Consider the following 13484-nt stretch of genomic DNA (forward strand, 5'->3'; position numbering starts at 1 on the left):
CTTGGTTGTTTCCTTTCAGTCTCTTGAAATTCAGTCATTCTCATCTCCTTAGATTTGATCACACAGGTCATGGGGTTTTATTATAATAATTAGGATGAAAATAAAGGTTTAGCTGACAGAACTATAGCAAATTTGACCAAAATTTGATCAACTACACTATATTGCTAAAATCATTCACTCACCTATCCAAGAAATTGAAATCAGGTGTTCCAATCACTTCCATGGCCACAGGTGTATAAAATCAAGCACCTAGGCATGCAGACTGTTTCTGCAAACATCTGTAAAAGAATGGGTCGCTCTCAGGAGCTCAGTGAATTCCAGCGTGGTACTGTGATACGATGCCACCTGTGCAACAAGTCCAGCCGTGAAATTTCCTTGCTCCTAAATATTCCACAGTCAACTGTCAGTCGTGTTATAACAAAGTGGAAGTGATTGGGAACGACAGCAACTCAGCCATGAAGTGATAGGCCATGTTAAATGAGGCAGCGAGGTCAGCAGATGCTGAGGCGCATAGTGCGCAGAGGTCGCCAACTTTCTGCAGAGTCAATCGCTACAGACCTCCAACCTTCATGTGGCCTTCAGATTAGCTCAAGAACAGTGTGTAGAGAGCTTCATGGAATGGGTTTCCATGGCTGAGCAGCTGCATCCAAGTGCAGTACAAAGTGTTGGATGCAGTGGTGTAAAGCACACCACCACTGGACTCTAGAGCAGTGGAAATGTGTTCTCTGGAGTGACAAATCGCATTCCTCCATCTGGCAATCTGATGGATGAGTCTGGGTTTGGCGGTTGCCAGGAGAACGGAACTTGTCTGATTGCATTGTGCCAAGTGTAAAGTTTGGTGGAGGGGGGGATTATGGTGTAGGGTTGTTTTTCAGGAGCTGGGTTTGGCCCCTTAGTTCCAGTGAAAGGAACTCTGAATGCTTCAGCATACCAAGAGATTTTGGACAATTCCATGCTCCCAACTTTGTGGTAACAGTTTGGGGATGGCTCCTTCCTGTTCCAGCATGACTGTGCACCAGTGCACAAAGCCAGGTCCATAAAGACATGGATGAGAGAGTTTGGTGTGGATGAACTTGACTGGTCTGCACAGAGTCCTGACCTCAACCCGATAGTGTTGATAGTAGTGGAGACTGAGAGCCAGGCCTTCTCGTCCAACATCAGTGTGTGACCACACAAATGCGCTTCTGGACGAATAGTCAAAAATTCCCATAAACACACTCCTAAACCTTGTGGAAAGCCTTCCTAGAAGAGTTGAAGCTGTTATAGCTGCAAAGGGTGGACCAACGTCATATTAAACCCTATGGATTAAGAATGGAATGTCACTTAAGTTCATATGCGAGTCAAGGCAGGTGAGCGAATACTTTTGGCAATATAGTCCATGTGTAAAGGCAAAAAGTAAGCAGAAACAGTACGCCTGGTTTTGACAGTCATTTTTCAGCACCTCTAGAGTTGATTTATTCACTTGTCTTGTTTATCACATGGTTAAAAAAGACAGTGAAAAGTGTTAATTAGGGAAAGTGTTAAATATTCTGTCATATTCCCAAATCTGAGGTCTCTGAATCTGAACAAGAAAGGACAAAAAAAAAAAAAAAGAACAATAAGATTAAGTACCCATCAAGTTCTTGTAGCACAGGTGTATAGCACAAGACACTGTTAGTTTAGAAATCAAAGTCAGACAGTGTCAGCACTGTGATGATAAACCTGAGCTTTTTGTTGTAAAAGACTGAAGACAAAATGACCTTAAATTCTCCAGATATTGACACTGGCTATATATACAGCACCTAAAAATGTATTCACCCCCTTGGATGTTTTACCCTTTTAATGATTTAATAAACCAATCACTGTTAATATAATTGGGCTTTTTTGACAAAAAACACCCCATCTTCACTGCAATTTTCTCCATTCTTCTTTGTGAAACTGCTCAAGCCCTGTTAGGTACCACAGGGAACAGGCGTGAACAGCCCTTTTTCAAGTCCAGCCAGAAATTTTTTATTGGACTGTGGTCTGGGCTTTGACTTGGCCACTCCAGAACATTCACTTTGTTATTTCTGTGTAGCTTTCACTGTTTATGTCTTGACATTGTCTTACTAGGAAATAAATCTTCTTCCAAGTTGTAGTTCTCTTGCAGAATGAGTAAGATTGTCCTCCAGGATTTTCCTTTATTTTGCCACATTCATTTTACCCCCTACCTTAAAGCATGATGCTGCTACCACCCAGCTTCATAGTTGGGATGGTGTTTATGGGGATGTATATTGTTTTGTGTTGGCCAAACATAATGTTTTGGCTGGCAGCCAAAAATCACCATTTTAGTCTCATCTGACCAAATAACTGTTTTCCACTTGACCATGGAGTCTCCGACATACCTTTTGGCAAACTCTAGTCGAGATTTAATGAGTTTTCTTAAACAGTGGCTCTTTGCCTTCTCCCATAAAGCTTTGACTGGTGAAGAACCCGGGCAACAGTTGTATGCAGAGTCTCTCTCCTCTTAGCTGCTGAAACTTTTAACTCCTTCAGATTAGTCATAGGTGTTTTGGTGGCTTCTCTCACTAGTCTCATTCTTGCACAGTCACTCAGTTTGTAAGGATGGCCTGATCTAGGCAGATTTACACATGACAAATTCCTTCCATTTCTTGATGATGCATTTAACTGAACTCTGGGGGATTTCAGTGCCTTGGGGTTTTTTTTTTAACCAATCTTCTGACTTACAGTTTTCTTTAAACTTTTCTCTCAGTTGGACTGAGAGAAAGGTTTAAAAGTTGGACTTTTCTTTTGTCTTCATGGTGTAATAGTAGGCAGGAATACTGATGAACCAGTGACAGGACCTTCCAGACACAAGTGTCTTTATACTACAATCACTTGATAAACATTCACTACACTCAGGTGATCCCCATTTCACTAATTTTGAGACTACTAGCACCAAGTGGCTGGACCTCTGTTGAATTACGTCAGTCACTTTAAAGGGGGTGAATATTTATGCACTCACTTATTTTACATTATATATTTTTTGTAGAAATCTGTTTTCACTTTGATAAAGAAAGAGTTGGTTTTCTTTCTTCCACTGAAAAATCAATAATGAAATGAAGCCAGAAAACTTGAAAACAGACATATGAATCTTGGAAAAAACACTCTTCTACTAAAAAAAACAACAGTACATCTTTTATTGTGGCTGTGCCAGTGCTGTCCATTCAAACAATTACTTTACATCAGGGGATGAAAATTTAGAAAAAATCAGAAGTCTAAAACATGCAGCTGGATGACATTTTGTCTATACTTTGACATACTATAGTTAGTACATTCCATCTGACCATACACTAAGCCACAACATAACCGTAACATGTCTGTGTGACTTATATAACATAAAAACAAGGGGTTTATATTTAAATAAATGGCAATATATGATATATAATCAATCAAGTTTGCCCTTAAAGTATCAAACTGACTGATTCAGGCCATGGAATATGTGCCAATAACCCATATCCTTATAGAGATATATCAAAATAAAAACTCAAGCCATTTTCATTCCACATAAGCCGTATTCTTTGACTATAGAAAAAAGATAACGTTCCCAAACCGTGTAACTGAACTTGTTAAATGTGTCTTAAGAAATAATTGACAGACATCGGCTGGAGATGTCAAAGGCAGGAAATAAAGAAGAGAGTTCAGATCTCAAAGCCACTACCACCCACCCACAACCAGCTTTTCCTGAGTTGTCTTCTTTCCAGGGAGGAACTCCTTCCTTGTGTGCATGAAAATAAAGACTCGTCCTCTCTAAGGAAGTCCAGGGTCAGAGCGTGTTGTGCGTCTCAACATGTGTTGTGGAGTGTGCAGAGTTCAAACGTCATGCTTCCCCCGGGTCCTCTGACAGTCCATATTGGTGCTCCAGCACATCAACCGTAGAGGAAAGGGCACTGAAAAGAGATTTACAGTCATTTCTTGTTTAATGTAGCGAGTCTCCTGCACAGTAAGATCTAAGAGGTTTAGAGGACTGGGGTGGCACTCAATTTGTAGTGAGAAAGTGACTTTAACTGTAACTCTGTTTTAGTTCACTGATTATTGCAAAACAGCCCCATTACTTTTAATGCTCATAATATTTGAATAATAAGTGTGCACATGCTTAATCTTAGCAGACAGCGACGATGGATCATCCTGCCAGTGATGGATGACTTTTTAATGACGCAGCAGGAAACAAAAACACTGGCAGGTGCTGCGTGCAGGTGGATTTTACGAAGAAATTAACCTTTGGCGCATAAATTCCTGAGTCATGCAGGGAAAGGAAACCTGAAGGAACGGTCACATTACACTTCAGTCTGTGGTGTATTTGTGATTTTAAATGCTGCTAATTTGAAGCCTGTATAATGAGAGAAAGTAAGAGTGTGTTTCTTGTATTTGCAGAAAGAGAGCAGAGAAAATGTAGAAAAGTACCAGGGAGATGCAGGAAAAGAGGAGGAGGATGCAAAAAGAAAGCATAAGGAGATACAGTGAAAGACAAGGTGCTGCCGAAAGAAAAAAGGGAGAGCTAGAAAGAGACAAGAGGGTGATGCAGAAAAAAAGTAAGAGGGAGATGCAGGAAGAGAGAAGAGGGCATTGCAGAAAAAGAGAGGGATATGCAGAAAGTGGAGGGAGAAACCGGAAGAGAGAAGAAAGCGATGCAAAAAAGGTATAGAAGGTAATGCAGAAATACAGAAAAAGGAGATTTAGAAGGAAAGATGCAGAGAAAGAAAGAAGAGACCTTTGCAAAAAGTGAGAAGAGGGAAAGGCAGCAAGAAATAAGGGAGCCACATAGAAGGAAGGAGAAATTGCAGAAAAAGAGGTAGATGTAGGAGGAGAGGGGATGAAGGAAGAAGCAGAAGAGAAAAGAGGGAGAGGCAGATAGAGAGAAAAGGCATGTGCAGACAAAGAAGGATATGCAAAGAGACACAGCAAGAGAGAAAGGGACATGAAGAGAGGAAAAGGAGATGCAGAAAAAAGAGGTAGATGCAGAAAGGAAGAGAGAAGAGGGTGATGCTAAAACAGAAAGGTCGATGCAGAGAGAGAAAAAAGAGGAGGATAAAAAATCACTGAGTACATGAGAGCTCTTACGCAGAACTTACAATGCCAAATGATGCACTATCAATAATCTTGCTTTATTATCTTTTGTGTGAGTGTAAACTTTATTCATACATATTAAAACTTTTTTATTTAGAATCAGTATGTAGTTTGGACTGAGTGCAATCTAAATGTTTAGAAATGCAGAAGTGATGGTGAACGTGATTGATAACATCAGTGCAACATCAGTGTCCACACAGATCACTGGGATCAATAATCATTGATTACTGAAATCTGAACCTTCACATACTGTCATGATTGCAGGGGACATTGTGTGGTAGAATAATCTGACCTCAAACACATCCACTTAGAACATTATAAATGCCATTGTGAAAGAAATTCAGAAATACAGATATGACAGAATTTTATGCTTGAATTGAATCAAAAACTTTGTGTATTTTATGCTAAGTAAAAGCTAAACAAGCTCACCATCCAGGTCTGATGATGCGGTGTTTGCCGAGTACTGAGAGGTCGACCACTGTTGATCCGAGCCGGCTCTGGTCTCCAATTGGTCCTCCGTCCACCACCACGGCCAGCCTTGGCCAGAGCTCCTGGAACTCCTACAGAGGGGAAAACACAACAGCATTAAATATTCGAGAACTACTGCATTAGTGGAACAAGAAACAGGTACAACAATGATAAACAGTCTTCTAACTGGCTTAAAAAGCTTCAGAAAACATTACATACATTGCATACATTGTTTATTGTTTATTTGCTGCTCTATGCACCTTTAATTGCCCCCTGGGGACGAATAAAGTTTTTTGAATTGAATTAAATTGAAAACACTGAATATAATTTGAAAACACTGACTGAAAGGCTGATAAAGAGTGTGGAAAACTGTCATGTGCCATTGTCCTTCCCACACTTACATGCACGGCCACAGTGCTGGTTTGTGAGCTGATGTTGGCGCTGGTGAGAGCGAGTGGTTCCCCACACATCTGACAGAGGCGTCTCATGAAGGAGTGATCAGGGATACGGACGCCTACAAGCTGAATAACACAGAAGAACATTTAAAGAACACATGATTGACATTCATTCAGTAATAACGAGTTTGATGATTTAGGACTCACTGAAGTGAAGGGGTTAAGATCTTTGTTCAGAGCTTCAGATCTTTCAAACACCAGAGTGACGGGACCCGGCAGCAGGTTCTCTAACAGAGTTTCCTTCACCGTCACCTTACAGTACCTGTGCAGGGAAACAGATGTGTGTTTTATCATGAGCAGGGTATTTATGCTTCTGCTTTAGTTCTGTATGTTTTTATCAGTGAAGTAACAATAAGATTATATCAGAGTCCCACTGTGTGAGTCCATCATGCTCCTAAAGGTTTTTACGTTGAGGTTTACCTTTTCCCTTCATCATATTTTATGACTAATTAACAAAATTCTGATTGCAAAATTCAGATAACAAAACTTATGATTTCACTTTATCTATATTCTGACCTTTTAGGTTCATAATTTTAAATTTTAAGTCATACTTAAATACTTAAGACCTTCTAACACATTACTATGACATTTATCACATTTGATCTTTTCAACTCCTAACTTTGACTTCATTTCACATATTTCCACCTCTTAGACCCACAATTCAAAAAATTTAACTCATATTTTGACCTTCTAAACTCATGATTTAGAATTTTATCTCATATTTGATCTTTAAAACCAAATTGTAAAGGCATATATTTGCCTTTTAAAAACATTATTTTGATATCTAATTTTTTGTTTTAAAGCGTTTGAACTAATAGGTTTGACTTTTATTTTATCTCAGATTTTGAGCCTTTAAGCTCATTGTTTTGACTTTGAGTGGTTGAAAGAATTGTTGCTTCCCGTGCAAGAGCAGAGTAATAAAGTAGAAAAACACTATGAGCCATCCTTCATAACCCTTGGATATCCAGAGAGATCCACATTTCAAGGCTATATTTTTATTATTTTATCTTTTATTTTCTTACAGAAAGCGATGCAAGTGCATAGCACTGATTCATTTATTTGAGTAAATGTCCACAATAGAATAACCGCTATGAGGTAAACAACTGCCAAACAAAGGCAGAACAGCAGTGAGTCAGGTCAAAAAGAAGGGATTGGAAGGTGTTCATAGTAATGTCATTCATAACAATCTCACAAGCAAGGGATGAACATGAGGCCCATTGATGTTGACCAACAAAATACAATCAGCTTGTCCTTAAATCAGAGTGAACATCTGTGAAAAGTTTGAAGAAAGTTCCTGAAAAGTTCTTGAGATGTCGCATCCATAAGATAGGGATGAACATAGGGCCTGATGACCTTGGCCTTTGACCTCCAAAATACAATCAGTTTATCTTGAGTCACAGAGGACATGTGTGCAGTCTGAAGAAAATCCTCCAAAGTATTAGAGTATAAGAGGGGATGAACTTGATGCCAAATGACCTTGACCTTTAACCTCCAAACTCTAACTAGTTCACCCTGTGAGTCAGAGTGGACATTGATTAGGAAAATCCCTCCAAAGGGCTCTTGATGGAAAGACAAACTGAAAACAATGCTTCGAGCCGTGTCGATCTCTTGCATGGAAGCAGCAGATTAATCTATGCTGAGTCTTTATTTTCAGCCCTAATTTGAAACACAGTTACATAACTGAGTAATTAATGCACACTGGGGTTTTTATGTGACAAGAGGAGGGCCCGTCACTCAAAATGTAAAAGTGTTGTGTTGGTGTGAAAAAGGAAATCAGTCTCTTCCTCTGTGTATGACTAATACATTTCTGCATCATGAAAGGTCTACAGAGCATCCACCACACTTCTGAGGGACTGACACCTGAACACAACTCTGATATTTTGCTGAGCTTTTCAGGGTCACTGTTCAACAAACAAAAAGGCTCTACATCAGATCAGTCCTTCCTCTCGCTCTGTAGGTGAACCAGCAGACACCCACACACAAACTCACTTATAGATATCCTGGATCTCGCCCACACAGATGGCCAGCGGCTTCTGTCCATTCCTCCCTTTGATGTCGTAGGTTTTTCGGATGGCTTTGGAGTTTTGGGCCAGACACGCCAAGCCGTAGATGGTGTCAGTGGGGACGGCGACTACATTACCTTCCTTCAGAGCCTTCACTGTGCAACTCAGGATTCCAGCAGCGCCTGTGGGTCAAAATCACCATGATTAGATTATTCATTAGACACTGCAACAGACATGATAACAAAACACCTAAAAAAATTAAAACACCAAAAATATAAATTGAAATACTAATGCAATTACACAAGGGGTTCCCTCTGTCTTGTATTCTTGTCATTGGTTAGAGAAATATATCAGCATTTTGCTTGAACACATTGATCTCCTTCTGCTTCTAGTTCAAGGATTCACAACAAATAAAAAACCCTGTGCCATGGTTGTTGCAGATGCCATCTATTGCTGAACATACTTTAGTGCAGTGTTTCCCACACATGGATAATACTTGTGTAGGCCACCCAGGTATATTTACCTGCAAAGTACACTTTTGTTAAGCAGGTTTTCTCCTGTTTTAAGCAACATTCATGCATGTCAAAGGCGTCCACTTAGTATAAAGGCACCATTTGAAAGCCATGTGAAAATCAATCTTATGCCATTGTTTAAACTTTTTTCTGCAGCTGCTGATCATCCTGTACTCCTACACTCTGGCATGGTGGTTTCAATACACCATCTCATCAACAATAAGTCTTCACACACTGCTCGCTGGCTATGATAACAGAATATCAAGTGAAATATTACTTAAAAAGCAAGTAAAATTTGAGTGTCCCTGTATAACATACTGCTGATTAAGGCTAGGTAATTAATCTAAATTTAGATTAAATGGTCCTACTGCTATTTTCAAATAGCAAAAGGTGCAGTATTTCTTTGAATCTGAAATGGTTTTTCAAAATACCACTTGCATACATTTTTTTGAGGCATGTTAAATTTTTTACATGTAATTTTTTCAGATAATAACAGTAATCGTAATGTTTCCTGAGAATTTAGTCTTCTTTTCACATCAGTACTATGCACAGTTTGTGCTTTTTACTTGTAACCTGGTCCTTCCGCAAGCAAAGGTGCACATGTAGATATGTAAATAATGCTGTTATTGTTATTATTATTACTACTAATGTTCTGATATATTGTAATTTGTTATGTGATTTTATATTTGTATGTTGTAAGTATTGTTTGCACATATTTATTTCTTACTTTTGTTATATATTGTTAATTATTTGTCCCTGTTGAACTGTGGTAATATTTATGTTGATTTTTTTTTTTTATCTCTACTGTTCAGCAAATCAGGATTTCCAGGGAAAACTAGTCATGTAATTATGATGACAGTTTTGCATAGTATTTACCAACCATCTCTTCCATGAAGTAGTTAAATGCTTGTCTGTAAGGGGGCTGTTTAAAATTAGCCAGTTTCATCAGCGATCCATAGTATTCATAACACTTGTGATTTTATCTATGTGCTATTTTGTATAAATGCCACTTTTGTAGAAACCCATTGGACTGTAAGGGAGCGTTTAACACCTTTTTAAAAAATTCTAAACATCAATACATCTAAGGCTACACTTCATTTCATTCATTATTTTTCACGTTTAGATTCAATTAGCAGAATCTGCTGTCATTGAGAATAGAAACTGTCACATAAAGCATTAAACAAACCGATATGGTGGTGTTAGTTACAGAGACAGCTGTTCACACTGTGGCTGCTAACCTATGTTTACAAACACTGTACTAAAGCCCCAGTTTTATTTTTAATCAGTGTTGATTGTGCCTTTAGTTTAGCTATAATTATATGGCAGGTCTGTGTCACGCATGGCAGGAAAAACAGGAATCTGATGTAACACACTGTAATGTTTACATTAACGTTATCTTCAGCCAAACAGCCTGTTACGGTCGTTCCTCTCCACTCAAAACTCAATGCAACTCTTCATCTCATTTTAAACATAGCCTGTATCAGTCCCCCACGTGCAGTTTCTCACCTGTTTGGTCCTCCTGGTGAAGAGACGGGCCATTGGAGGTCGGCGGCAGTAGCCGCAGCACTTTAGTCTTCAGCTCTTTACACATGTCTCCTCTGAGAGTCTGCGCTGCTGCTGAACTGTGAGCTCCTCTGATGTTAAACCGTTTTACTGCAATGTTAAAAAGGGACTTCATAAATCCCAAACTACTGTCATGTCAGAGTCAGTCCAGAGCCACACAGAGCATGTTGTCGCCTGATGAAATAACAGAAGTGTTCCGGGTTACGTCCCCCAAACAATGACGCAAATTTTCTTAAAGGGCCAGCTGCACGTTTCCTCTAATCCGCAGTAGAAGTTGACTTGAAAAATATTTGAGTTTAAGCTTTTCAACCACTTTTATGTTTTTTTTTTTTTCATTTTTAAATAACCATCTAGACGTTAAGATGCCTATTGTTAAAATTTGCCGTCACATTTATTTACATTAAAAGGCTATACCAATTATAAAGCGACATGAAATCGTATTATGTCTGGAATATCACTCTTTGTCATCCCGTCTCACAGTCAGATGGATATTGTGTTTTGCGTGACTCCGACCTTAATTAGTGACATTTGAATCACCTGTGACCACCCATGTAAAAATGCAGAGGCCAAATCCAACATGGAAACTAAATATAACGGATTAAACATGTCTTTGGTCATGGCCGAGGACACAGGTAACAAATCATGAAACTTTCTGCATTGTCACTTGTCAAAAGCCTACTTCTCTAAGAGTGTTTTTAAACAGCTACAGATCGTTCGGAAGAAAACATGACCATAGGGACTGACGAGGGCGGTTCAGAAGTCACACAGGTAAGTCACAATCTGGTCCATAGGCAGGACCGCCAACAGAATTGGCTAGGCCTCTGAAAAACCCAATGAATGCCCCCCTCGAGATATGATTTATTGAAGATACTGATGTGTATGCAACAGTTACTTCATTTTAAAACTGAAAAGTATGTGAAGCTATTATAGGTTGTGATGTTGAAATTGTCACCCACTTTTCACCTCCTTCTGCAACATTTTACCGCTTCTTTCCACCTGTAGGCCATTTTTTCCCCTCTTGACTCATTTTGCGAGTTTATAGCCCCATTTTGACCATATCTGTCGGTTTTATGCAACTGTCAACCCATTTTGCTACTTTTGGCCCCCTTTTTCTCTGCTCTAAACCCATTTTTTACACTTCTCACATTTTCCCTATCCTTTATTGCCTGTTTGCCATTACTTTGTAACCTATTTTCCCAACTTTTATCCCAGTTTTGCCTTCTCCCCATTTAATTGCATTCCCCTATCTTTTTAACTCATTTTTGCAGCTCTAAAACCCCTTTATGCAACTTGTTTTTTTTTTTTTTTTGCAACTTTTCTTCCACATCAGACCTATTTTTTTTGCAACTTTTAAACTACTTTCACCATTTTCTATCAATTTTTTGCCCCATTTTTTGGCTTTTTTATAGCCTGTTTTTGCCTCTTTTAACCTCTTCTCATCATTTATTTTGCCAGTTTTTCCCCAACTTTTAACTTATGTTGCCATTTTTTTCTGTTTTTCATTGCATTTAATTATTTTCCCCTTAGTGTCAGTTCTTTGTACTTTATTTTCTGGTATCCTTACTTTTGTGCACACCATGGCTTAGTCATAAAATTTGATATTACTTTCCAAGTGGTTTATCAACGTGCCCACCACATTGTCAACAGCACCAATAAACAGGTAGCTCTGTTTGAAGAGGTTTGCATCTTGGAAAAAACAGGCTATATTGCACTAGTGCATAAATCAATTTATTTTTTGTTGCTCTGCTAAGAGTGGTTATTCAGGTTAAATTTAATTATTAGTTATCACAGATTAAATTTACACTGGACCATGATATTGCTAACCTCCATGGGTCTCCATTTGAACATTTTAATGGCTGGCTGGTTGAAGACTGAACGTTTTCTTCTCCACAGAAGCTGGAGGAGGTACAGTGCAGACTGGAGTGTCTGTCTGAGAAGATACACCTGTGTAACACTGTCCTGAATGACCTAAAGGATCTCAGTAAAGCTCTAGAGGTGATCTGTTTTTTCTCACAGGACTCTTGTGAATCACTGCTGAATTTTCCAAAATTAATTTTGGTGTTTTTCCACAGAGGAGATCTCATCAGGATGCATCTGCGCCAGAGACATGACCAAAAGGATGGCAGTCTTTTTTGTTGTTTCCTTTTATGCTCCATAACTGAATAAATGTCATTAAGTTTGTAAATTAAAAAAAAAGGTAAGAGTATGAAAAAAATAATTTCAGTGACAAGGATAAAGTTTTATTAGTATTATATTGCTCTCAATTCAGAAAGTTATTCATTATAATACTTTATATGAAACAAGCATAAGCAAACATTTTCACATTGTACATTCTTTTAAAAAATACAAATCCTTTACAGTTCCTCACTCTTTGGGTGTAAAGACATTCCTTTGGAAGCATATAGTTTCCCCCATTTTTTAAACTTAATATTAACATTTCTAAAAATTTCATCAAAAAATTCAGGACCTTCATACCCAAAAAAAAAAAAAAAATCACTCTGGCTGTACATATTTGATCAAACGATGTGCTTCCAAACAAATGTCACCATCAGGGATTCACAGACTTTACCTTCTCAGGTAAAGTTATGAACAATGCTGGGACACAGGTCCAAAAACCATTTCTCTGCCTACAAATTAACACAAATATGAGTTTGATGGTGAAGATGAGCCAACATATTACCCATGTACATTGAATTTAAAAATGTGAAAGGCTGAGATTGTTACATAAGCGAAGTAAGCCCCAATGAAACATGGCTTCACACAGAGCGTAAAAAAGGAAAGCTGCGTACATTTGTCCAAAATAATTCTTAAAACAGAATCATTCACCAAGTCCTCAAACAAATCCAGTCTGTTTTAAATATGTGAGCAGGGTTGCTGTGATATAACTCCCTAATAACACCAGTCCAGATGTGACATATAAAATGTGAGAAACGTGCTTTACATGAATGCATTGAAAAAGCAACATTTGCCTCTTTGAGTTCTGCATAAAACTTTGTAGCAGAATACAATTGGATGGAGGGGGAATAAATAATCTTAGTCCTGAAGTCAGTATTTAAACACATGAATGCCACACTTAAAATTGCATAGTTGTGTTCAGTGACAGTATGCATGTAAGATGTTATACTGATGGTGTGAGCTTGACTCGTGGCAGTATTTTGAAAGAATGCCTCACCAAGGTAATCATAAGTAAATGAAAATATTTTTCTTTTGGAGTCAAGTAAATTCATAGATATCCAAAACTGCATACTTGGAATGGTATCGAGCACAAAATATGTGACTGGAGCCTTTCACAACATTACCACCTGCCGTCTTGGCACCAGTAAACTGAGGGAATGCTCCTCAAAAGAATGGCAAAAATAAAAATGAAAAGAGCGACATGTTTGCATGATCACATCACC

The 13484-nt window shown here is 38.5% G+C and overlaps 1 protein-coding gene across 1 annotated transcript; it reads right to left on the reverse strand.

Annotated features, from left to right (window-relative positions):
* Positions 1-3134: 3134 nt before the first annotated feature.
* On the reverse strand, positions 3135-10338 carry yrdc (yrdC N(6)-threonylcarbamoyltransferase domain containing). The gene is made up of 6 exons (XM_041792858.1): positions 10030-10338; positions 7998-8193; positions 6156-6270; positions 5955-6074; positions 5515-5645; positions 3135-3908 (listed from the first exon to the last, which is right to left on the reverse strand). Exons 1-6 carry the CDS (start codon positions 10199-10201, stop codon positions 3839-3841), a joined length of 804 nt encoding a protein of 267 aa, XP_041648792.1. The 5' UTR covers positions 10202-10338; the 3' UTR covers positions 3135-3838.
* Between the last annotated feature and the right edge of the window lie 3146 nt (positions 10339-13484).

This window comes from Cheilinus undulatus, linkage group 8 (assembly GCF_018320785.1).
Source record: "Cheilinus undulatus linkage group 8, ASM1832078v1, whole genome shotgun sequence".
NCBI classification, from domain to species: domain Eukaryota; kingdom Metazoa; phylum Chordata; class Actinopteri; order Labriformes; family Labridae; genus Cheilinus; species Cheilinus undulatus.

What these genes read in the sequence shown, in the direction of transcription:
- yrdc (XM_041792858.1), bottom strand. Translation starts at nt 10,201, where the DNA reads ATGAAGTCCCTTTTTAACATTGCAGTAAAACGGTTTAACATCAGAGGA. An exon ending in GAGATCCAGGATATCTATAA is followed by an intron (nt 6,271 to 7,997) that starts GTGAGTTTGTGT and finishes TTCCCTGCACAG; the next exon opens with GTACTGTAAGGTGACGGTGA. An exon ending in CGCATCATCAGACCTGGATG is followed by an intron (nt 3,909 to 5,514) that starts GTGAGCTTGTTT and finishes ATCTCTTTTCAG; the next exon opens with TGCCCTTTCCTCTACGGTTG.